At 44.6% G+C, this 25,657-nt stretch overlaps 2 protein-coding genes across 2 annotated transcripts in view; both read left to right on the top strand.

Annotated features, from left to right (window-relative positions):
• Positions 1-21,050, top strand: part of sned1 (sushi, nidogen and EGF-like domains 1) — a gene marked incomplete at its 5' end in the record, with an annotated part of 23,286 nt that extends 2,236 nt beyond the window's left edge. The window contains 31 exons of the mRNA XM_079220428.1: positions 3,991-4,278; positions 5,131-5,271; positions 5,422-5,584; positions 5,702-5,827; positions 6,089-6,202; positions 6,783-6,896; positions 7,467-7,580; positions 8,627-8,674; positions 8,777-8,884; positions 10,304-10,396; positions 10,518-10,652; positions 10,916-11,035; positions 11,330-11,446; positions 12,031-12,174; positions 12,597-12,770; positions 12,896-13,009; positions 13,115-13,228; positions 13,343-13,456; positions 13,541-13,657; positions 13,763-14,050; positions 14,136-14,319; positions 14,539-14,651; positions 15,843-16,121; positions 16,734-16,866; positions 16,976-17,055; positions 17,578-17,673; positions 17,975-18,091; positions 19,830-19,917; positions 20,032-20,111; positions 20,216-20,244; positions 20,381-21,050. Of these exons, the coding sequence (XP_079076554.1) occupies positions 3,991-4,278; positions 5,131-5,271; positions 5,422-5,584; positions 5,702-5,827; positions 6,089-6,202; positions 6,783-6,896; positions 7,467-7,580; positions 8,627-8,674; positions 8,777-8,884; positions 10,304-10,396; positions 10,518-10,652; positions 10,916-11,035; positions 11,330-11,446; positions 12,031-12,174; positions 12,597-12,770; positions 12,896-13,009; positions 13,115-13,228; positions 13,343-13,456; positions 13,541-13,657; positions 13,763-14,050; positions 14,136-14,319; positions 14,539-14,651; positions 15,843-16,121; positions 16,734-16,866; positions 16,976-17,055; positions 17,578-17,673; positions 17,975-18,091; positions 19,830-19,917; positions 20,032-20,111; positions 20,216-20,241 (3,942 nt within the window). The 3' untranslated portion in view covers positions 20,242-20,244; positions 20,381-21,050. The remainder of the gene's footprint in view (positions 1-3,990; positions 4,279-5,130; positions 5,272-5,421; positions 5,585-5,701; positions 5,828-6,088; positions 6,203-6,782; positions 6,897-7,466; positions 7,581-8,626; positions 8,675-8,776; positions 8,885-10,303; positions 10,397-10,517; positions 10,653-10,915; positions 11,036-11,329; positions 11,447-12,030; positions 12,175-12,596; positions 12,771-12,895; positions 13,010-13,114; positions 13,229-13,342; positions 13,457-13,540; positions 13,658-13,762; positions 14,051-14,135; positions 14,320-14,538; positions 14,652-15,842; positions 16,122-16,733; positions 16,867-16,975; positions 17,056-17,577; positions 17,674-17,974; positions 18,092-19,829; positions 19,918-20,031; positions 20,112-20,215; positions 20,245-20,380) is intronic.
• A 3,270-nt stretch (positions 21,051-24,320) lies between these two features.
• The window catches only part of ryk (receptor like tyrosine kinase), a 38,091-nt gene continuing 36,754 nt past the window's right edge, over positions 24,321-25,657 (top strand). The window contains exon 1 of the mRNA XM_079221475.1: positions 24,321-24,965. Within this exon, the coding sequence (XP_079077601.1) occupies positions 24,755-24,965 (211 nt within the window). The 5' untranslated portion in view covers positions 24,321-24,754. The remainder of the gene's footprint in view (positions 24,966-25,657) is intronic.

Raw genomic sequence — 25,657 nt, 5'->3', positions numbered from 1 at the left:
GTGTGCGTTTATATGCCGAAACGTGTCATTTATCGTATTCAAATGGGCAAGATAATGTGTGGGCTTCTCCGTGTTTAGACATAAACTACATTTAAACAAAATTCAAATACATTTTCGAAAAAGATCCTGCCAAGAACGTGCTAAAGTGTAACTGCACTCCTCACAGATTGCACATCTGCTAGTGCTCATCTGCTCTTCAAAAGAGCTTCGACACTTCAGTTTGAGCCTTTTTCATTCACTCACTTTCCCTCACCACTATGTATGGCCCAAAGATGTGCGCATCAAGTTTTTATTCTTTGTACTCTGCATGGGTGCTTTTTATATGCATGTGTGGGATGAGAGACGTGGCTGAGGGATGTTAGAAACGGTTCGGCCCCCATGGACGAGATATGTCCGCACGTACTTTCAAATGCCTTGAAGTCTTAAAGCCAGTGGTGCGTTTCAAAGGAGCGGTTCTGCATTTTGGGAAGTTTGCTTTTTTTGTTGGAGAGTTAGGTGAGGGGATTGATGCCACTCTCATGTCCGTTGACTGTGAAGCCTCAGCCGGGAGATGGTTAGTTTCGCAGAGCAGAAACGCCGCAAGTTTTTATTTTGTGCAAAAACAACAAGTTGTGGTTTTACGGGAGGGTTTCTGTACCGGACATCTTTCTTGGCCCGGGCGCTGTGACTTCCTGCAGTCTCTCTGCTGGTTGCCTTGTAAGCTCGCGGTGATGACAAGACTCCAGGAAGTCAACGCTCCCAGCCAAGAAGTAGTCTCGTTCATCTTCTCATCCGACTATCGGCAAGAACACAAATAAAGAGTGTGTCCCAAAATACCAAGCAATTCAATTAAGACTTTAAGCCCAACAGTTAATGCATTTATCCAGATACAGTCATTAGAAGTCATGTTTTTGGTTTCTTTGTGCAGCACTTACCTATCTTTATAATGTCAATGTTAAATGTTAAATACATTATCAATGCAGCAAACCTCCATATCACTTGCACCATGGAAGTTGTATTAGACCGTTCCAGTGAGGATTTATTACCCAGATCTAAAGTCTTTGGAGAAAACGTTGAGCAGTGGCCGCAAGGAGACCGGCCCAGGGCACATACTGTTATCACTTCCTTCGGTCTCGTCAAATAACTGCACACGCTTGTAACTGTGAAACCTCCGTATTTGACAGGGAAAACGAATGTTTTCCTGCGCTGATCCACGGGCACCTTTTTCATTCAGGGGTTTGCTTTGGCTTGACTTAAGCCAGATGAAAGTTTATTTTTGTCCATAAAATGCTTGGCCCTAAGGAAAACCACCCAAGCAAAATCCTGGATGTATCCGGCAGAAGAAGTCCCAAAAAAAATAACAGGGGAGTCGTAGTGTGGAGTGGCACCATTGAGAGTCAGAGAAAGAAATATGCTTCTTACAGGGTTGGCTGATCGCGCCTCTCTCTGACCTTGGTCAAGTTTACAACATAACACAAGGCAGCACTGAACCCATTCACACTCTCACATAAGTGTGACGCAGACCCACCCTCCACTGGATGTCTGCAGCCCGGTCCAAACCCACGAGAAGAAGCAAAGTACGTGATCCGATGCAAGTCAGAAAAGTCCTAAGTCCTGTTATAAATTCCTCTCAGGTCATTGCCATGTCAAAGTAGTCACCGAGAAAATATTAGCAAGTAAGGAGTACACTTGTTTAAACCGTTCCAGATGCTACTACAGATTGGATTAGGCGATGAAACATATTCCAGCATCGGGGTATAAACTCTATTTGGTGTTCAGCATGATTTCCGACACTAATTTTGCTGTAAAATGGGCGACTTCCAGACCGCTGCCACCACAGGTCTCTCATTAGTGGCTATGTGGGTCTGGGAGGCTTGTAGCTCGTGGACATCCTTCCATTCATGCAGCCCTGTGCCCTCTCTCCTGTTTTTTCTCCCGGTATCAGATGGCGCTCTGGCTGACCCCGGGGCCCTGCCCCTGCAAGTCAGTCCTCTTTATCTTTTTTTCTTCCCCCACATCAGCCACGTTCTCACCACATCACGCTGATGCAGAGGGGAAGACTGTGGTCGGGCAATTAACTTAGCCCCTGTGCCGTGCCAAACAAAACTTCCTCTGCTGTTTTTACAGCGAGGTCCTTCAAATTATGGTTTTCATACGAGCGGGGAGCGAAGCCGAGCCATCCGATGCTGCTTTGTCGCCGTCACGTGCCATTCACTCGGCTTGGGCGCGGAGAGGCGACGCTCACTCCGGCGATTAGGAGAAACAGAAAGATGCCGTGTACAGCTTGTGTCTGAGGAGGTTCAAAATGTAGCTGGTTGGACATAACCTAATGTTTGTGATATAAGGACTCGCTCTATGTATGCTTCACTGTTAAATGCTACTTCACAATCTATCATTGAAATGACCAGTGCTTGTTTTTTTTAAAGAACCACAGAATTCTCTTCATATGATTTTTCTCTTCTTGAGACTTTTCACTTTCTCCCCTAAATAACCTCCACCCGGCACGAAACATTCCTCATTTACTTCCTGTACACCAGATCCTTCCCACAGCAATAAGCTGCACCTTTCCCCAAAGCACAGTACGTCCTTTACCTTGCACCACGGCGGGGAACCCTCGAGCAAAACATGAACGTTGTCACATTTATTGTCTTGGTTCTGTGGCTTTACGCTTGCGAGCCATATTGTTCCTCCATCACATGCTGTATCCCTATTCAATATTTATATACGAACAATGGAGCCAATTTCTTTTTGTACGTTTAAGCAGTTACTTGTAGTAACACTCACAAATAATTATCACCTCACTGTGTTAGTTTTTATAGCATCTTTAAGCTCCTTGTTTTGGGTTTACAGCCTGTAACATCGCTGTTCCATCAACCTTATTTCCAGCTGCAGCACACAGCTGTTTTTAGCAAAAAAAAACTCTGATCAACCAACTGTATACCAACTGTATAAAATCTACCCAGCAGCACGCGATAACTAACAACTAGCTGGTGGACATGTGGATCAGTGAGCAGTCACATATTTCCCCCTGGAGTTGTTGGAGACCAAATCAGAGCTAAAAGGAGAATCAATATTGGGCTTACATTTGAAACACATCTCTCAGTGAATGCTAACGTTGTGCTGTGCTCTCTGCTGGATGTGTATAGGCATCAGTTGGCAAACCTATTACTGTATAAGTTGGTAATACAGTATATCAATGTTGGGTTTATAGCTTGTTCTGCTGCCCTCAAGTGGCTAAAAAGTCAATTAATGCAGCTTTAAGAGTAACAACAGAATGCCAAATGTTTATAAAAATCAATCTATGAGAGCAACTAAATAATATTTTCATTATAAATCTATGTTAAAATCTAAAAAACAACAGAAATGTTGTCTCCAAATTGCTTATTTGTCAGAATAGCAGTCCAAAAATGTGCCATTTTCATTCATATAAAACAGAGGAAAAACACAAATGCCCACCTTTGAGAGGAAAGGGATCGTCGATCGACTAATCAGTTATTTTTTCAAATTGCTTCAGGGCTACACCAATAATTGAGTGGTTAAAGTTGACCTTTGAGGAAGTTGATATTTCATGCCTCAGTACAGAGCTGCGGTGCTGACTGTGCATTTCTCACAGAGGAGACATGTGGACGAAGAGGAGCATGGGCTCATTTAATTGGTTACTTTGCCGTTGGCAGACATCTGTGGGATTTAAAGGCCATGCAGGTCTTTCCCGGCGTGTGAGTAACAGAAACCTGGTTCTCTCAGCAGCTGTCGTTCCACGGAATAAAGGTAGCGTCTGTCTGCTACATGGGAAGCGCAAACATCCGTTACGGTAGCGCTCGCCGCTGTTTGCGCCGCGAGGTCAGAACATATCCGTCTGTCCACCTCCGCCCTCTTCTCCTCAGCATTTCCACTCTGTGCACGCCTGACTCTACAAACAAGTCACAGTGGCTTCACCTGACATGTAGAGTAAATGATACCTCCGTGTGATTCATCCGATTGACACACTCTAACCCGGACTCTCCTCCTCAGGTCAACAACAATGGTCTGGTGTCTTTCCTGAGGGAGGTGTCTCAGTTCACGCCTGTGGCTTTCCCGATCGCCGGGGACAGGAGGGTCGTGGCCCCGTTCTGGGCGGATGTGGACAACCGTCGAGCCGGGAAGGTCTTCTACAGGGAGAGCAAGGAGCCCTCCATCCTGAGCAGGGCCTCGGGCGAGGTCAAGACATACTTCTCAGAGTTCCCCAACTTCAACGCCACGTGGGCCCTCGTCTCCACATGGCACCAAGTTACTTTCTTCGGAGGCAACTCCGTCACACCGGTATACGCTCACTCTTAACTTTACAGCTCTCGAGCATGTCGTTACTGTTTATTGCAGCTCTGATCCTCTGTGGAGGTTTTAAGTATCTAGATCAGTGATTCCCAAGCAGAGGTACTTGAACCTTCTGCAGTTACCAGAGGGTATGTGGAAAGATTATGAAGTATTTACTTTAGTTTGAAAAGAGAGTTGTTGTTTTTTAAGTCAACTTATTTATGTTTAGGAGTAAAATAATCATCCACATTGGTGTAATATATACAATAAGTATCTATCTACAATAGGCTGACTGCCCCATTCACACCTTCACCAACCTGACTCACTTGTAACACCATGACTCCACGCGTTGCCGCTGAGAGTGAATGAAAAGTACTTTTACAAGCTATCAGAGAAGTTGAAATGGTTTCGCTAAAAGTAATAATGAAATGGCTGAAATATCCGGCCAAATGGTAGCACTAAGATTGCAAAGTATATAAAAAGAAATGTTATATATCCATTTTTTGTTGTGTTACTTAAAAACAACTGAAATGAAAACATGTGGAACATGGCGGTGGTGTTACCTGAGAGGGATGAGCTACTTGGAGCCACTGATACTCTCAAAGGCCCAGGAACTAGCCTCGTTGCTAAAGTGGAATGTGATATGTGGTTAGAAAACACAGCAATTGGGGTTTCATTCTAACTGTAATTGTGACCTTCCCCTTCCACAACAGGCTCCGATGAGTCTATTATGTCTCTAGCCTGACTGAGATTTGAGAACCTGTACCGTTAAATGTATCAGTCTGTCGGATGCATTGCATTATTACCGAAGTTCGTGGAAATCAGGAAATGTTTGAACCGAGTCTGTTCCTCTCTACGCAGGTAAATACTTTCCAAGTGGTGCTTATTACAGATGGAGAGCTTTCCTTCACGATATTCCAGTACAATAACATCACTTGGACCACAGGCATGCATGCCAGCAGTGGAGGAAACCTGGCTGGGCTGGGCGGGATTGCAGCGCAGGTGAGATCACATGTTTATTTATGTTTTGCTCTTGAACTGTGTGTACAGTATGGTCTGCTTCCTGTGAACTAAACTACACTTGAACCTGAACTCTGATTTGGACATTTTTTCTTTTTGTGACGCCTGCCTCCTCTATTAAACTCTTTCCAGGCAGGTTTCAATGCCGGAGACGGGAAGCGCTATTTCAACATCCCCGGCTCGCGCACGGCTGACGTGGTGAACGTTGAGGGAACCACCAACGTGGGCTACCCGGGGAAATGGGTCTTCCGTATAGACGATGCAAACGTGTTAGTGGGTGGCTGCAATGATTCCAGTAAGACCTGCTTCTCAGAGATTAGTCTTCCTTTAAACCTTTGGTACTTCTGGGATTCCTGTTACCTTGACCTCTCTCTCTCTCTCTCTCTCTCTCTCTCTCTTTCTCTCTCTCCAGCATCAGTATGCCAGCACCTGCGACCGTGTCTGAACGGCGGCCAGTGCATCGACGACTGCATCACAGGCAACCCCTCCTTCACCTGCTCCTGCTTGGCCGGCTTCACCGGCCGGCGATGCCAGATCGGTGAGTTATGGTTGGTCTGTTGTGCTCGACACACACGGCACGCTGTGATGAAGAACTCTCGACCTGAGATCAGCCAGGAAAAACTTGAAGAAAAAGACTAGAATTCACTTGACGTGCCAGAGGATATTTTCTTCATCTCCGTATCAGCTTCATGCAAATCCGTTTGCATTCACCTACAACATAACCTGACTAGCTGACCTTGGTTTCCTTCTGATGAATAGAGTCACACTACCTCCTTTGTCTTCCTCCCTGCCTCTGTAGATGTCGATGAGTGTGTCTCACTTCCTTGCCAGAACGGAGGGACTTGTGAAGACCAGATTAATAGTTTCCTATGTCACTGTCCACCTGGATACACTGGGATTCAGTGTGAAACAGGTACAAAACACACTCCCCTTAAAGCTGGCATACACTGCTGTTACAGGTTCATTTGTTGATTCCTTTTTTATTGAATAGCTTCCGTAGAACTACATGGAAATTACTCAAATTTGAAGTAACAAAATGTACAGGCAACCCACATACAGTTCATATAATTTTACACAATCAAAAAGTTCCACACGTCTTCTCTAAATATATAGCCTGAAAGACCTGGAAAAACTCTGATTAATTCAGGTATTTTGTGCCTCATTAAGCAGTTTCCACACACACACACACACACACACACACACACACACACACACACACACACACACACACACACACACACACACACACAAACAATATTTGTGTGTGTGTGTTAAGTATTAAGTATTTGAGAATATCTTGGTCCAGCCTCTCTGGAGCTCCGGGGCCTATATTCCCACAGTCCAGCCGGTGGAGATGTATCAAACCTCCTCTAATACCTTTCACAGCCAGCAGCATATACTTGCAGAGTGAGTGGAGCAGTGTGGCGGATATATTAATCAGCTGAGTAAATATTCCATGAGCGTGTCTCTCTGTCCCTCTGTGTGTGTTACAGACATTGACGAGTGCAAAGACAGACCGTGCCTCAACAACGCGCTGTGTGTTCAAGGCACTGACAGCTTCACCTGTGTGTGTGAACCGGGTTACACTGGTGTCCTGTGTGAGACAGGTGAGCAGGGCTTTTTCACGGTCCGGGGGAAAAGTAGGCATCTCCCTCCGGAAGGAAACATTTTCTGCTGCTTTCTACATCAAGCTCAGTCTTTTTGGCAGATGTGTTTGTCCAAAGAGTTCCCCCCCCAGTCTAATAGGTCCACGTTGAAGTTATGGTTGAATTCATTTGCAAACAAGGTTGTCCTCGGGTCACACAATGTAGCCCTGAACCACAGTGAGAAAGGTCACTGAAGTCATGGTTGGTTTTCCAAAAAGACAACTAATCTGCTTCCTCTTGTGATTGATTGTGGATGAAACCTGAACCTAGTGGGGAGTTGAATTATCAGGCCTGGCACAGTTCATGAATCCTTGTATCTACATGAGACGGGATTACTCCTAATACCAGACACCTGGTCACTGAAACCCTGCGCTTTCAGGAGGGGAAGTTCATTGCTCTCAATCCCGGCTCAACGTCTTGACTTGGACAACCACATCTTGCTTTTTCCATGTGAAGAGTCTGGACATGAAACTGAATGTACAGCGGGTGAACTTCCCTCGTCTGATTCTATGACTTTTGTGCGTCCTCCAGACATCAACGAATGCGAGTCTCAACCCTGTCAGAACGGAGGGGAGTGCGTGGATCAGGTGGCCAACTTCACCTGCATCTGTGCCGCCGCCTTCACCGGAGCGCTCTGCGAGACAGGTGACTTGGATTCAACTTTTTAAATAGGACACGTTGACATAGTCTGTAAGTCCCACTTGTGCTGAACAAGCACAAAAGAAAAAATACCTCTGACAGCAAAACAAGTGTTTATGAACTTTGTTCAGGTGAGCCGTTTCTGTCGCTTCCATCTGTACTCCAAATTCAAACGTTTACATTCTGTACATTTGGTGTATAATGTAATGTGCAGATATGGACACATATCCAAACAACTGTAAAGAAAAACATTTGACTCTTGTTTTGACAGCAGAAACTGTACAAGTCCGTCGTATAAGTTTTATGGCTCGTTTCCTGTGGCTGAGGACTGTGGCATGTGCACATTTCCTCTGTTGTCTGTCCATCCGCCACAGCTGCATGTCAAGCTTATTAAATAGGTGTCAGTTTTGCTCTTCACCCAAAATACCAAATACATCCGGCAACGATGGCGTCAGATTTGATTCATACTTTAACATGACCAGAATAATAAAACTGTCAGCTCTCTGGTGGACACACTATGTAACGATGACATCGGTTCCAATTTACCACAAACATTCCTTCAGCATTTCTGTCATGCAATTTCTTGCTACCCATAGGCCAAGATATGCACCAATACCAATATATCTGTGATAAGATAATATTGCAGAATGATAATCGGTCAGGCTGTGATTATTGCACTTGATTATTATTACTTTCTCACTTGCCTCTAGTTAGAGAGACATCTAGTCATGCAGAGAGTTCTGGGTTTATTTGCTCAGGTTTTGAGATATTGGTCTGATATCTGCCGCCGCTCCAATAAAAGTGTACAGCTTCCACAGGAAGATCTAAAAGTAATTAAAAGCAATCTTTACAATTTGATCAGAGCAAAAAAAAAGTTAGATTCCCCATTTTCAATGCACGTGATTCCGTTCACCTCCACTGTTTTGGGATGCAGCATATATCTGAGAGACAGGCGTCTGCTAACCTGGGCAAATACGTCTGCATTGCTAAATAGAACCAGAGATGAGTGACCCTTTGACCCTTTGAAGCACGTTCTTATCTTCCCCTCTCAGAGTTGGTGATGTTGCAGGTGAATTCAACCGAGGCGGAAAACCAAACAGGTAAAAGCAAGTACAGCTCTAAGCTCTGCCAGTTTAGTTCAGTTGCTTTCACGTGTGGTCCGATTCTCACACCGCCGCTCGTCCTGCTTTCCCCTCATGCAGCGGCGTGTGAAGAGGACGACTGCATGGAGCACCGGATTTGTGAAGACGGTGGCTCGGGAGCCTACAACTGCACGTGTGCTCCTGGCTTTTATGGCGACGAGTGTGAAGGTATTGTACACTTTTGGCCCGGCTGGCGCTCGCTGCGGGCCGCTGGGCAGGTAGGGAGCCGATTTTTAAAGAGGAGCTGTGCTATCCCACAGGAATTTGGAGGTCTGCCCTGGAAGAGGCTGCTGTGATGATGGATTATTGTAATTATCAAAACTGTCACGGCCTCGCCCAGTTTACTACGGAAACCAGTCGCTTGATGTTGCGAATAATTGTTTTATAGCACATTTTATTAGTTTACCAACAAGAGGAAGTGCTTTGTCTAGACTTAAACAGGCCTCTTTATGAGTCAAAGCCGGTCTTTGGTATTCAGGTCATTTCTTAAGACAGAGCTGTTGAAATATGCATGCTTCCACGCCACTACTGGCTCCTCTGGAAGTCGGCCATCGCACCACACTATGGTTTCAAGCACACAGCTGCTGCTTGCATAACCATACGGCAGTTTGAACACAAAATATGGAAAACGCTATCATCCTCAGCTAATGCTTCATACCTTCCCTTTCATAAATGCGTATTAAGTCATTCCATATTACGTTTGATGTCTGTATTATATCATATTTGTTTTAGGAAGTAACTAGTGAGCCATTTAAAGCTAATTCCGGCTCCCATGAGAGGTTAGTGTCACCTTCTGATAGCAGTTTCTTCTTCTTCTTTTTTTCACCAAAAGCTCTTTAATAGTATTTGAGCTATTGCAAATGCATGCTACTTCTCACCCTTGAGCTGAAATAACTATCAGTGCTTATATAGGCTCTCTTAAATCTCCCAAATACTTTCCTGCCTGGCTCACTTGGACGGCACAGTGGAAAAAGGAGCACGATCCTCCAAGGAAGAGAAAGTAGTGGGACTCAGAAGTGCCTAATCAGGGCTCCCAGATCAAAGGGCCCGGGCCGCACAGGTGGCCAATGAAAGTGGCTCTTGCAAATTAACAATCCATTAATTGCCCTCGGGAGCCGTGCGTTCTGGTCACAAAATATGCTCCATATCATCGGAAAAATAATACCCTCCACCGAGCTGCCGGGACTTCAAAGGGGAAGCCTTTTCGTCTGCTGCGATACGGCCGCGTCCTTTGATCCGCCACTGCAATTAAGGAGGAGAGGAAAATAAAAAAACATTCTTACAATTTGTACGGAGCGGATGTGCAGCGCGCTGACTGGTAATCGTCTGATCCTGTGCACTTTGTTGGAAGAGATTAGGGGAAGAGAAATGACAGCAAATCAATGCACGGTTTACAGTATAGCAGATGAAAGACGCTCGGCATATGGTACACATGGTGAACTTTATACCTCCGCCTGTGTTTACGCCTCGGCCAATACGGAAAACGTGACATCCTACTTGCTTTCAAGTTGCTCGAGCAAACTTTCCATCTTTAAGCCTCTCTCTCTCTCTCTCTCTCTCTCTCTCTCTCTCTTCCTGTGTCTGCAGAGGAATGTCTTTGCGAGAATGGGGGTGTCTGTGTGGACATCAATGGGACTTGCGAATGCCCTTCAGGCTACACAGGACTCTACTGTCAGTTTGGTGAGTATGATACGTATAATCCTATCAGGTGTCCCGCAAGAGCTTGGATTAATGTGGAAAGAAAAGAAAACGTGGGTCGTCGTGAGATCACAAATGCCTCAAACCAATGCCTTCCTCTCAGAAGTAACCCAGACGCCATGCAGTAACAGCAGGACGTGTCCTGATGGCGGCCCCTGCTTGGAGTACGGAGGGACCTACCTGTGCACATGTCAGACTAGTGCAGTGGAGCTGGACCACAAGGACTTCTACCCCTATGGTAAGGCACCGACCAAACAACACGGCACTTCAGAGGCCATGTGTTCTATGGTGACAAAAATACTGGTCTTGACATGTGTCACTTTCTATTTCAAAGGGAATGGTCACATTTTGCGGAGTGGCATTTGCTCCAATCATAAAATGACAAATAATCTATGGGTTCTCTTTTTTTTTTTTTTCCAACCAAGCCCACATGCTCGTATACGTTTAAAGAGGTCGCTCAGTGCAATGGAACACAGTCAAGTCTCGGTGTGTGTTTTTCAGTACAGCCCCGATCGGTCTGCGACTCCTCTCCGTGTCTGAATGGGGGCTACTGCTACGAGCGGGACGGAGGCTACACCTGCGAATGCAAATACGGATACTCGGGGAAGCACTGTGAAAAAGGTAGCATCACGAGAAGAATCCTTTCACATGAACTTATAGAGTGCCTTTGTCAAAGCGGCCTTCAGACTCGTGCTCAAACCCAGCTTTTAATGCACCAGGAAACATGCCATTACTCGTAATGCTGCTTGAAATATCGCAGCGCCGAAAGGCTTATGATAATTTGTACTTATGACTGACTTATGACCTATTTTTTTCCTGAATTACGACTTGAATTGCAATGTGCTGGAACTGATTTTTGCGTGATTAAAAGCCGGTGTCCGCTTCAAAGATTCCCTTCTCCCTGTCTCTCTCCAGTTCGACTCAATACCTGTGCTTCTGGGCCCTGCCGCAACGGAGGCTCCTGCAAGGAAGAGGCAGGGAGCTACAGATGCGTGTGTCCTTACAGATTCACTGGAAAACACTGTGAAGTGGGTGAGTGCCGCCCTCGAGTGATGTTCAAAACATTTCCTACTTTTCACTTGTGTGAAAGCATTTGAATGCACAGAAAGCATTCTCATCACCAGAAAACCCCGGGGCTTTTAATGCTCCTAATTCCAACGTCACTGGTATTTATATTTGGATGAGTAACATATTTATAAAACTAAATGAGCAGAAAAGATTCAACTTGTCGGATCAAAAGTAGGCGGAGACTAAATGTTTGCAAACCGATTGACACAAGTTACAGATTTGGGAGTTGTTTTATACTCTGATCAAAATTGTATTTGCCAAGGTCACGAATATATATATATTTTTTTATTGGGCTTATTTGTTTGTATGTCAGCTGGATTATAGAAAAAACTACTGACAAGGAAAGAAAAGGTTCGCATTGGCAGATGCACAAATTATTTTTCACTTTTGTTAACAGGGCATTTGGCCTTATTGGAGGTCTACACTCTCTGAGTGGCTTTCTAGTCTCTTGTATCCTTATCAAACATGCAACTTATTGTTTATTTTCATTTACATTTTTGTCATTATTATTATTATTATCACCACTCAGTGTGTGTGTTTCCTTGCAGGGAAGCCCGACCCCTGTGCCTCCAGCCCGTGTCTGAATGGAGGGACATGTTTCCACTACATAGGAAAGTACAAATGTGAATGCACAGAGGCCTTCAGCGGCCGGCACTGTGACGTAAGCAGGAGCTCCGTCCAAACCCCCGCAGGTAAGCAGACCGTGTGTCACCGCACAATAATGTCCAGATCTCGGTCTCGATGCCGACGTTTGGATCACACTGACTTCAATGGATTGGCACAGGCAGGGGATATCCTGAGCTGTTCAGTGTAGAGATACTGGCTTTCCATCTGAAGATAATTTTAGCAGTGTTGCTGCACTGGAGGCCCCACATTTACAGATATAGAACGGCTACGTAACCTATATAAAGTACGGCCCGATGATTCATGTCTGCGCGCCCCAACAGCACGCTGGAGATAATTTTAGGAGGATAAAAACAGAGCGGCTGGATGGAAAACACCTACGTTGCTGTTAGCATGTTCCTGGATGAGCCCCTTTAAGCCCCGGCGTTTTGTGAGCTCGCGTCACAATGCGGCCGAGCTGACATCAACAACGTGTTTGTATTCATTTCAGAGCTCGGTTGCGGGCTGCCTCCACAAGTGAAGCACGCCGAGGTGCAGTTCTCCTCAACAACAACAGGCTCCATGGCGGTCTACGTCTGCCACTCAGGCTTCATATCTGTGCCCAGAGCCACCCAGAGCATCTGCGGTATTCAGGGAGACTGGAGCCAGCCACCCATTTGTGAGGGTCTGTAACACACACCCTGAACAAAAACTTTTAATGATCCATGAAAAGCCCTCATTGACGACACTCCAGTAATTACAAAAGCGGATGCTCTTCTGTCCTAATTCCTTCCTTCCCCATCTTTACAGAGATCAACGAATGCCTATCACAGCCTTGTCTTAATGGCGGTACCTGTCGGAACCAGGTGGGATCCTACCAGTGTGAGTGTGTTGACGGCTTCAGTGGAAACCACTGTCAGTTAGGTAAAGCCTGATCCGAGTCGTTGAATATTAAATGCAGAAATTCAGTGCATGTGCACACACCAGTGGCTTCCTGTGTACATGAGTGTGTGTCTTCTGCCTCAATAGGTGTAAACGGATGCCTGTCAGAACCCTGCAAGCACGGGGGGGCATGTGAGGACCGGCCCGGCTCCTACTTCTGTCATTGTTCTCAAGGCTACAAAGGCCAGAACTGTGAAATAGGTACAATGTTCATTCGATCTGTTGCATTACTTTTGAAGCTTATACATTTATTTATTTTTACATACGGATTACACAGGACAGCGATCAAGTTCTACTGTACATTACTGTGTGCAGAGCAGGACGGGTGTGAGTCCAACCCCTGTCTCAATGGAGGCGTGTGTCGGAGTTACAGACGGAATTATCTGTGCGCCTGCAAAGACGGCTTCTTTGGGGACCAGTGCCAGATGTGTAAGTGGCTTCGCACAATGTCAAAAGCAAATTCACCTGCACTCGGTCGTGCTGAACCAACTGCTCGTCTCTGTCACCCCCAAGTGGAGAACCCGTGTGTACTGCAACCTTGTGGAAACCGCGGCCTCTGCAGGAGTGACAAGAGAGGGAACTACAACTGCGTCTGCAGAGTCGGGCACACGGGCAAAGACTGTGAGAAAGGTCAGTACGAGTCACACCCCGTGCTCTCTGAAGCTCATCCTCTGCACTGCAAAGACAACTCTGTCATAATTGAATGTCTGAATGTAAGGTTGCCACTGTTCCCAGACCTGTTGCCCCCCTCCGGTCTCCACGTGCTGCGCGTGGAGGAGAACGAGGTGGAGCTGCGCTGGGACGAGCCGGAGCCCTCCCACAGCCTGGTCAGCGGGTTCCTCGTCACGTACGGCCCCCTCGGCCAGAGCGAACCCAAGACGGACATGCTGGAGAGGCAGCAGTCCTCCCACGTCATGCGAGGCCTGGTGCCCGGCCTGCTGTACAACATCTCCACCTTCTCCATCAAGCGCAACACCAACAGCAACGACTACAGTCAGCCGGCCACCGCACTCATACGCACCAGTGAGCGCGCCCTTCTAATGCCGTATTAGTAAGAAAAAGGCTTTTCATGTGCGGAGGAGTTTTCATGTGTGTGTTTCTGTGCTAGGACCTCAGCCGGCGGAGCAGCTGCAGGTGGTCAACGTGTCGTCCTCGCAGGTGTGGCTGAGCTGGCTGGTTCAGGCGGCTCGTCACGCGGCCGTCAGCAGGGTGCGTGTGTCTCTGCTGCCCTCGGACGGCGGCGAGGCTCGCACTGCCGTGCTCAACACGAGCGCCACGGAGAGCACCTTCAGGTGGGGTTCTGAGCTGAAGTTCAATGTGATGCACTGACCTGCAGCATCCTGTGTGTCCACCAAATGGTGCTAATGAGGCACTGCACTTTGGGTGACATATCGTTCAGCCACCAGAGGGCGCTGTTTAATCGCTGTTTGAAGCTCTCAACAGTGTTTATAGGGATGGTGAGGTCAGGTGTCCTTTGGTTGATGTAGTGCCATTTTCTCTCTGTTTCCCAGTTCCTTACTCCCTGGTCAGATGTACACGGTGGATGTGTTGACTCAAAGTGGAGTCAGACCGGACGAGTTTCCCTCCACCAGCCACTCAGCTGGGCCGCTGCAATTCTGGACAAGTAGGTCACATGTCATCATTCAGCAGTTATCAGAACGATAATAACACGACCGCTCGCCGCCTGATTAGATGCTAAAGTATTAGGTGTGTCAATTCTACCTCGTCTGCACGTCTCTGCGCATTTGTAAACGTTTGTCATAAGTTAGTTTATTTATTCAACACACAATAAAAAAAATGTTAATGTTATTAACCTTCAATTCATGTATGTTCTCTAACCTCATCCTCTACAAACATACAAACATTACAAACAGTCAGTAAAGGCTAAACGCTCACACTCCTAAATGTATTGTAAACGAAGTTAAAGGAAGTTTGTAATTAGTCATTGATAGTCATTTGTACTGTAGTGTTTATGAATAGTGTGTAAAGGGTTAATACATCTTCAAAAACCCACTGTAACCTATTATTAATAGGTTTAGAGTAATATTAAACAAGAGGAAATGTTAAGCAAACCCAAACTGAGAACATATGATGTCATTGGGGCCATTTCCCACCTTGAACAATACGTCACCCTCCAGAAGCAGAAGTCTGTTTGTGTTCAGTTAAAATCTGAACATCTTCTTCCATTCAACCCCAGAGGAGGACAGGAAGTGTGTGAGTCTGTGTGATTTGGATGAGGTTGAAAGGTGAAATGCCTTTTATATTCTACTGTTCGTTATATCATGATCGTGATCAACTTGAGCTTTTCTTGAAAATGTCTGTTGGACTGTTTGACATATGAATATAGATTACTGGAGATATTAACATGCACGGTGTCTGGGGTAGTTCTTCTTTTTCTCTTTTTAAAGGCTATCATCAGCGTGTGTAATCTGCTCACATCTGATTTAATATGATAGCAACATATGTGCTTTCCTTTTGTTTTCTCTATGCTGCACCTTTGTGTCTATGATACCGAAAGATATTCATTCATTTTGTTAAGCATGAATTAGGAATATTTTCAAAGGGATCGTTCTGGTTTTTAGCTGGCCGGTATGAATGTTGCATCTTGTGAATTGGCAGCTTGACAGACAACAATTAGCAGCATCATACAAGTCCAGCCAGCAAATCATTTCCAAGCACAGCGCACAAAATCCCAGTGTAATGTTGAAAATCAATGCAAATAAAGTTAAAGAATGGTTACTGTAGCCCCCAACTTTACCAGAAGAATACTTTCATGCTGCCATGAAACGACGTGACCATGGTGTTTCTCCCTCAGGGCCTCTCCCCCCGCAGAACCTCTCCATGGCACTCGTGACCACTAACTCAGCCCTGATCACCTGGAGCCGCCACCAGAGAAACGTCCCAGATGGCTTCGTGGTCAACGTGACCCGAGGGTTGAACACCAGGAGTCGTTTCCTGCCCAATGGGAAATTAGGATCGTATACACTGCGCGAACTGACGCCAGGACAGAACTACTATGTGTCCCTGACGTCGGTGAAAAGCACCGGGCAGGAACAGATCCACAGCGCACCTCAGCACTTAGCCTTCACTACCTGTGAGTGAAAGGATTCTGCATGCTTCTGTTGACAATGTTGAAGGCATGTCCAGCTATTTAGCTAGTAGACACTGAGTATGTAAGGTCCTACTGTTTATACTATTCATAATTCATTTCATATTTGTTTATTGGAATTTTCAAGGCATACATGGATCAGCAGTTCAATTTTTAGGTTTTAATGCCTATTTCTAGAATGGAAAATATATATAGTTGAATACTTCTATAGTAATAATGATAGTAACTATTAAGTTAAAAAGTCTTCATTAAAAATAAACAACAACAATCATAATAATAATTATGAGTAAAGAATTTTAATAATAATTAAAATGATAATACAGAGATGAAAGAAATAGAAAATAAATAATATATATATATATATATATATATATATATATATATAAATACTGTGTATATAAATTACATTTTTTATAAAAGAAATACAATTTAGAGTAAACCCAAAAAAAAAAAATGATAATACCTTCCGTTTCCAAAAGGAACTGTAGGACGAAGAAGCAGACCAAGAAGAAAGAACCCCATATTTAACCTTATAAACCTCCCAATGTCAGATAAGTGATGTTTAAACACATTCTGTCCACTTATGCTTTGGCCCAGTGCCAATGGGGGCCAGATCCGGGAGAAGGGAGAGGCCGAGCGCGACGGGACAGGCGGTCCGCACACTTCCCTCATCTCAGCCTCAGGACCTGGGAGGCTCCACAGAAACAGAGAACTCAGAGGAGTTGCCCAGGTACACGCGGAGAGTTGATGGTTATAAAAACATACTCAATGGGAAGAGTTGGTTTCCATCTGCTAATTCAGCCGACGATAATGAACTAGCGTTGTTGTTTGTGTTGCAGATACACAGAACTCATTGACAGAAGGGGAAAATTAACCAAGTTCAGCCACTTGCCTCGAAAAGCCGTGCGGCATCGCTCTAGTAAGTACGAGTGGGAGCAGCCCCGCGATGAGTCATCACTATGACACTGATGGACAAGTTTTCTCAAATATTTAATGTAGTAGATACAGCATTTCCCCCGAGAGTTTCACTCTGCTTCTAAGTTCCTGATCAATTCAGCAGAGGAATATTAGTACATTCTCTCTTCTCATTTTCATGTTATAATTTCCTGTATATGCGTTTTCACTCTTTTCCCCCTAATGTATCCCAGTGCAGAGGTTTACAGCCTAAAGCCTAAACAGAAAAGCTGTTTTACAGATGTTATCTTGTGCTCTGGAGAGTAAGCTTCCTTCATCAAATTGCTCTGCCCCACTTAATGATGCTACACCCATGATGTCATCATATGATTTCGACCCATTTCATAAAATAAGCAATGTTTCATGTTTCGTTGTTCCAGGCTGAGGAACACACAAACATTTAGTCTGACATCTAAATATTGGCGTCATTCTTTTTTTTTGGTGTGTTTTTAAGTTGATCCGTGACAGGAAGTGTTTTCCCTTGCAGGACCTGACCCAGCAATGAAATTAGAGAAGATGGAAGAAACAACAAACAAAATCAGCCTTGCACTTGAGATTCAAGAAGGTTTAAGAACGAAGCCCGGTAGGTGTTTTTGGTGGCACACGTGCCGTTGTAATTGATCCCAGCTGATGTGGCACACAGACTACTTATTAGTACTACGACGTGTACGTTATCATTGGTGTTGTGTGAAATGTGATTGAAATATCAATGAGGATGCTACCCGTAAGAGACAGGATGTTGCATTCAGGAAAAGAAGAAGAAAAAAAAACAGAAGGGAAGAAGTGGTGTAACAGCTGGAGGTAATGTGGAGTAGTGGGCCTGAAACTTGAGACCCACACTCATTCTGTACTGTGGATGTTGATGGCAGCTGTTGTGTTTTCAGAGTTGCCACAGGACTGCCGCAGTCTGCCCTGCCAGAACGGGGGTACATGTGTGAGCGGAGGCGACGCCTTCATCTGCGACTGCGCAGCGGAGTTCAAGGGCAGACAGTGTGAACTGCGTAAGTTGACGTGCTTCCAAAAGGTCTCGGTACGGCGTGCACAGACACATGCATGCCACAACACGTCGTGACATTACATATCTGTGTATCCTCCTCATATAATCACAACACCAGGGAGGAGATAAAACCCCATGTAGAGGTCCAGACCTCTACGAGGTCTCCATCTTATCATAACCTTGAGACGCCCAGAGCTTCCTCACAGAAGGCCAGCCAAGTGGGAAGGGTTGATTACTATGACAGTTTCCTACAACAACAACGAAGTCTCGCCCGATATGTCTGAACAAGCTGAGGAGTCTGCGGCTATGTGCTGGCAGCTCTGTACTATGCGCACAATCCTTGTTCAGTTGGCGTGTTCTCCCTTCCTTTGCGAGGCTTTCTTATGAAAATAAAAAAATGACCGTCCCGCCTTCTGTTTCCCAAAAGGCTCCCTTTTCTCCAACTTTGCCGGAGCATCTCGAGGTGTGAATCCCGGCGTGATCTGGGTTAGATTTGCATGTCGTGGTGTAAGATGACTACAGAGCCCTGAGCTATGCATAGACCTCTGCTTTCTCCAAAAGCAGGAAACACGCTCCACTGACAGTTGACCCCTCTGACATTTATAAGTGGCTTGGTTAACTTTGAGGGGGGGGGGGGGCATAATGTACAACAGGAAAACGGTGCCAGCGAAGGCACAAAGTAGCGTCTTATTTGCGCCACTTTCCTTTTCTTTTTTTTCAGGGAGACAGTGATACATTTATAATGTCTTTCTGAATGTTCTGATGGGGGTGAATGAGGCAGCAGTGCATTATCTGTGAACAATATCCTCCTTGTTCGGATCTTTGATGTGTCTTTAGTGTGTCTCGTGGATTATCTAGTTTTACAGGCTCAATTCATTTTGGCTCAAAAAGCTCAAAAGAACATAAAAATAAGTCAAAATGAATAACAGTTTTATTAATAAAGAAAGTGTGTTCCTGTCTTCATAAGAAAAGGCTTCTTCCTAAGAAGGAAATCAAATCCCTAAACAGCCCGAAACCTTTACATGACTGGAATCTCCCCCTGTACACTCTCAATCATCTTTAAGATATACTGTTCAGTTGTGACTTCAGCTTCCAGCTTTTATTAAACATATCTATGACAGGCCGTAAACCTGCCAGCTGCCTGCAGGAACAGTATTTTCAACAGTGCTACTACACTGCTACTTTCTCTGGACGACAGCCAATAGGAACGCATCCGCTGCATCGTGGCGACATGAAAACATATATCACATTCTATCAAAGCGGTTCATTATGTGCCACCAATATAAATGCACAGCTACGGCTCGAACTGAGGACCATCATCAGGAACGTATTCAGGTCGCCGGTGTCTCCTCCTTTTATGGAAAGCAATAATCTGCTTGAATCCTATTTGTCTCGATTCAAAAGCCGACGGGACAATGACAACGTACAGGGATGTTTATGAGAGAAAAAAGACGATGTTTCAGAAAAATACAATGTGTGCGATCAAACAACATGAGCCCGACTCCTTTGATGAGGATGTTGATGAAGCTGCGCCAGGAGACACTGAACGTACCCTCGGCCCTCTCGAGTCCTTCTCCACCTAAACATCCAGCGTCAGATTGTTTAAACATTCCTTTCCTAAAACCATCCGTCAGCCGGAGAGAGTCCCACGTGACTCCTAAACCAATCCAGCAGACGCATTCTTCAAAAACATTCGTGACTCATGTCGGGTGACCCTCCGCTTTTTCTTTTTTCGGTTGCAGTGTGCCAGCGTGTGCCGCACCCCTGCACCCGCCTCTACTCCGAGACCAAGAGCGTGCCGGTCTGGGAGGGCGAAGTGTGGCGCTACCTGTGAGTCCCACATCTGATCTGCTGTTCTGGCCTCGCTGTTCTTCTCGTCACGGAGCTGAGGAAAAGTAGAGCTTGTTTTTGTTACTGACCGGATCCGTGTTTTATCCTTCGCAGGTACAAAAGGACGTATAAAGTACAGCAGGATGTTTGTTATCGGGAGATTTGTGAACCGACGCCTCCAAAGAAAAGTCAGAGTGAGTTCAAAAAAGAAAGAATAAACAAAGCTGTCTGAGCAGTGTTGAAGTTGTTTTTAGCAAAAGATGCTCTTTTCACACGCTGATATTGTCTTTCCTAACAGTCAGAAGAACAAACAGACAACAATAAAAGGTTTGTTTTCTTTCACACAATCAACATATTGTATTATTTTCTTTGCAATGAAACGTTCCCTCCCATCATGTACGTGAACTAGATGGAAAGATCTTCGACAATCGTCTCATAAACATCGTTCTTCTTTTATTTCTAGAGCCCTTGGGTACTGATGAAAGGACTGTCATCACTGTCGTGTGGAAAAACCCTAACTTTAAATCTGGTGTTTATAATCTACTTGAAGTAACTGATTCTTTTTTGTGCTGAGAAACTTTTGTCAGAGGCCACTGTAACATTTTTTTTAAACATTTTTGAAGAAACAGATCATCGTTCATGTGGCAATACGGTTGTGTTTGTTCATTCCTGAGAGCCGTGTTTGGAGCGCCGCGCCTCGTGATCAAATATGAAAAAAAAGGCCCCACATCGTTTATCATCCGCGATGCACGATGACAGATTGTTTTTTACGCACAAACACACACGTGTGCAAATGTTACCGGTGAGCAGTCGGCTGCACCGCACCGGAGACCTGATATACCTCATGTCCATGTCCATGCTGACACATTAGGAGAGGTTTTTTTATGATTTATGATTCAGCTGCAGGTGTTGTCCCTCAGGTAAAATAACTGTAGAGTGTTCCGAGTCCCAATCTTTTCCTTGTGCCCCTTTCCTCCGATCTCCTTATAAAGACGATGGGAAATGTGCGCTTTCTCCACACGCCATGAAATCATCTCTTGCTCTGACAACGGCGCGCAGTGTTCCCTGTGTATAAATATCTTTCTCTGTGTCTTAGCAGGCATCACTGCTCGCTATTCTGTAAATAGTGTTTATAGGCCATTTTGTAGGTGAATATTTTAATAATAAAAATGTTAAAATGTGTTGGGCTCCCTGTGTCTTTTGGGGTTTACATATGCATCCTGGTTTACTTCTTAGAAAGTGGACAAGGTCTTCTAGAAGCCATTGTGTTTTTGTTCAGTTTATCATTTTCCATATTCATTCACCTGCTTAAATCTTTACTTCCAAGCAAATCTGTTGAGGTAATACTCAGGGTTCTTACGGTCATGGAAAACCTGGAAAAGTCATGGAATTTTTTAAATGGTTATTTCCAGGCCTGGAAAAGTCCTTGAAAAAATGTAATCCCAAAAGTTTAGTAAAAGTCATGTAAATTTGTTATATTTATGTGTTCATGTCGTTCATTTACGCTGAGTTTGAAATAATTAATATGCTTTTAAAAGAAAGACGCTCAAAATATAAGCAGGCATACATACAGGCATCTATATAAATGTTTATTCTTTTAATCAAACTATTGTCTCTCATTTTGTGTCATTTGAGGTTTACTGTATGCTTTGGAATTGACATTGTTAGTTTAAATACTACATTTTCTCACTTTTTCATGTATATACCGAGATTTCACAAAATGTTTGGTCATGGAAATTTGGTTCAAAGTCATGGAAATCCATTGGTCAAAATATGTATGAACCCTGAATGCTGTAGTGTTACCATCACACATGCAGAGGTGTCAAAAGTATTCACATTCATTACTCAAGTATAGATACTAGGGTTTAAAAATACTTCTGTAAAGGTTGATGTATCAACTCAAGCTTTTTACTTAAGTAAAAGTGTAAAAGTACTGGTTTAAAAACTACTTCAAAGTATAAAAGTAAAAATAATGTAAGGGGAATGTTTTTTTCTCCATTAAGGACAAACTCTTAAGCCATGTCTCAGGGGCCTATAGTGCACTACCCTACCTCCCCCAAAACAATCATTTTTATAAAGGCCATAATGACTATAATGTTTAAAAATAAATACTCCAATAAAGCATAGATACCCAAAATTTCTACTTAAGTAATGTACTTCGTTACTTGACACCTCTGCACACATGGTCAATAGTTTCATACCAATAGCTCTGGGCCATTGGTATGACGAAAGGCCGCCAAAAGTAGCAGGATAGGAAGTAGGGAACCGGCCACACATTACATTTCTGGTCCGATTTGGCGTCGTAGTTGCCGTGATCCCATCCCAAGAAGGTCATGATTTAGTCACTCATTTTTTTAAATAATTATTCAGTTCTAGTGAGAACTAGAGGGCCATCTTGCGATGGGATCAAGCCAGCTGCGACGCCCAAAATCGACCCCCTTTGAACCCGGCCTTCAACTACACACCTGTAAATTCTCGGGGTGGCGTCTTTTGCGCGGTTGTGATGCTTTCACGTTGACAACATCTGTTCATCACATAATATGAAACGTAATAATAATTAGAATAATGAGTATGTATATAGCACAGTTTGAAAACACAACAAAATCTCAATCTGCTTCTCATAAAGGGTTAGAGTAGAAATAGAGACCCACGTTTCTAATGAAAACACATCAGAAGCAGGACCCTCGGGGAAGGCTGATGCTTCCACATGGCAAAGTACTCAAACGGCTTCAGTGGTCGTTCCTGCTGCAGTCTCTGTCCCCAGCACCACATTTCTGCCACGGTGACGAGGTGATAACAATACCAGCGTTGTTGTTGCAGCTGATAACAAGCACCAGACTGGAAGTGTTTTCACAATAGTTTATCAGAGGAGGGAAGAGAGACCAAAGCCTGTTTGACTCCTACTTTACGTCATATTGTTGAGCAACGAAAAGAAAAAAAACTAACCCTGACTTTAATCCTCAAAGAGGCCGATACACAACTCAACCAAGTAACGGTGACAGTTCCTCATGTGCATCACCAGAAAGGTCCCTTACTCTACAGACACAGGTGGCACGCTAAAGGGAAGACCTACATAAGAAATGACAAAACCAGATGCTTCCATACTGAGATAGGGGTTCGCTGAAGGACTTGCTGAGGAAAGGGTTTACTATACGGCCTTCACGTTCACGAGATCTCGATCCTGTTGAACATCTAAATGGGAAATCATCGGAAGACTAAACCAGGGGAAGTCCTTTGGAAGGATGGCGTGTATTCCTCCAGTAGAGATCCAGGGAGTACTGGTGGTGTTTTGGATGCTTGTGGTCTTACACCTTACACTTTGACATAATGACCATGTGCCAACGCTCACTTACAACAATAGGCCTCTATAAAGTCAATGTATCACTACAAGCAGTGCAGCCGTAACTACTGTAAAACTAATGTAATTTAGCATGGTGTAGTCTACATGTGAATTTAATGTTGTGTGGTAGGTTTCTCTCTGCTTTAAATAAATACAAAATTTACAAAATTACACTTTTCAACAGTCCACATTTGCATATGGTTACTTAAATTGTTTCATCTCGACAGATGGAACAGCAACATGTGGGTGAAATTAGTTTTGAATTGAGTGGTGAAAGAGGCAGCTTTACAACCAAGATAAAAGGACAGGGTGGTTGGCCAGTACCTCCCACTGTTCCCATCGCGGAGGGCCCTTGATTGAAGACGACTGACATGACCCCCTCAAACCAAAACAAACGAAAACCATACATGCGCTCAATTTAATTATGTCTTTTTGTAAAAAGCTGATGTATTCCTAATAGTTTTGGTGGTCTCCGTTAAAATAGGTACCTCTCGTCAACCTCAAAAAAAAGAAGCGGCCTTCTCATTATATAGTCAGTATTTGCATTTGGGCATGTTTAGGATAATCATCCCACTTGTCCTCTAGATCCGCGGTTAGTGTGCGGCCTTCAGGGAACCTCGGAACGTCCCAAGTTGTACGTGTCTTTCCCAGCCATCCCGTTCGAGTGCTATTTGGAAAACATGCTGATAGCTCGTAGGAGTCACTGGAATCACATGTTATGTAATAAATGCATAGTCGTTATTTATACAATTAAATGTAATAGGATATGACACTATTGCTGATGAACATACATTAGTGACAACTAAGTTGAAAGTAACAACAGAGACACAAATACACAATAATACCAATTATAGATACGTATTTTACAGTATGTTTGGCTTCAGTGCTCACTCAATGTGATACAATTATCCAGGTATATCTTTTTTTGTTTGTTTTGTTATTTTCATTAGTTTGGAACAACTATTTCCGACAGCACCTGAAGGCAACATTCCACTTCTGTAGTTGGAGCCCCCGCGGCCCCCCTCCTTCCTGCTCCGACTGAAAACTGAGATAGTGAGGAAAGAGCAACGGGAGGAAACACCGTGGAGGGAGAAAAGTGGATGTATTAGCTACTTTGCTACTTTAGAGACACCTTCCCCAACACTACTTTGGTTTTCCGCCAGCGCAAACCAAAGTGCCGCAATGTGGCGGTATCCGGTGTGTGTTTTGTGCGCTGGGAAAAAGTCGTAAACCGAAACGTTGAACGACAGTTAGCACAGCCCCGACGGGAGTTAGCCCGCTGCGGCTAACGTAGCCTGTCTCTGCTAGCAAGAGAGAGGACAAGAAAGAAGAAGAAGAAAAAGGAAAAAACAGGCTGGTGGAAAAGTTGGAAACGGGTCAAAGTGGCGCTGCGGTGGAAAGTAACTCGTAATGTTGCCTCCCGGGATTAACTTCAGATACGGATGAGAAAGAAGTTGGCGAACAGCGAGAACTACTGCGAGCCAGACGACCACTGCGATGGTGGGGCTGGTTCGCGGCTCTGGCAGCAGCCCGCCGGAGCCGTGGAGGCTCGGGGGCTTCTTCCTCCTGCTGCTGCTGCTGGAGGGGGCCGGCGGCCTGGCCAACCCGAGCAGCACTCCTGGCGTCGACAACAACAACAACAACAACAACCAGCAGCAGCCCAGTGTCAACATATACATGAGTGTCGAGGAGGTGAAGAAGCTTTTGGGTAAGAAGGCCCGCGTGGACAGACAGCTGTATTCGAACTTTGTTTTTATCTGTGTGTGTGTGTGTGTGTGTGTGTGTGTGTGTGTGTGTGTGTCCTCCACATCTGCATTTGTTTTTGTTCTAAAACACTGCTGATGTATTACAACTCACTCTTATTGTGAGCAGCCTCAGTATTGTACACACCACGGGTCCATTTGGGTGTAAAGAGCTTTGGCTATTTAACCACGAGCACGAGACCTGCTGTAAATCCTTAACTGTAGCACATAGAGAGGAAAAGTCTCCCTTACACACTCTCAATATCCTGATCTAATAATTATGACATAACAGAGGGAAATAACATTACTTTGTCTCTAAAAAGCCTCATTCTGAGAGATTAACGTCATCACAAAAATAGTAGACAGAAGAGCGATAATTAATGTTGATGAGCAGTGGCTGTCAATATTAGCACGGTTATAAAGATCAAGATGTAATACTACACATCATTGTTGATCCTAAATTGGAGCAACTTTGATGTACAACGTTCCCTCACACAAAAGGGCAAACGGTCCACCATTTAGGAAACAGGCTAGAAAGCAGCTTCCCAGCTGTGTGTGGTTGAGTGGAGGGGCTCCATCAACAAAGGTATGCTGATGTGTCACCAGGAGTTGTGGTGAAAAAGAAGGAATGGACATACACGATACTCTCAAGACGGCA

Source organism: Taurulus bubalis (assembly GCF_910589615.1).
Source record: "Taurulus bubalis genome assembly, chromosome: 7".
Taxonomy (NCBI): domain Eukaryota; kingdom Metazoa; phylum Chordata; class Actinopteri; order Perciformes; family Cottidae; genus Taurulus; species Taurulus bubalis.
Note: the sequence above shows the minus strand (reverse complement) of the source record. Positions and strands in the feature narration are given on the sequence as shown.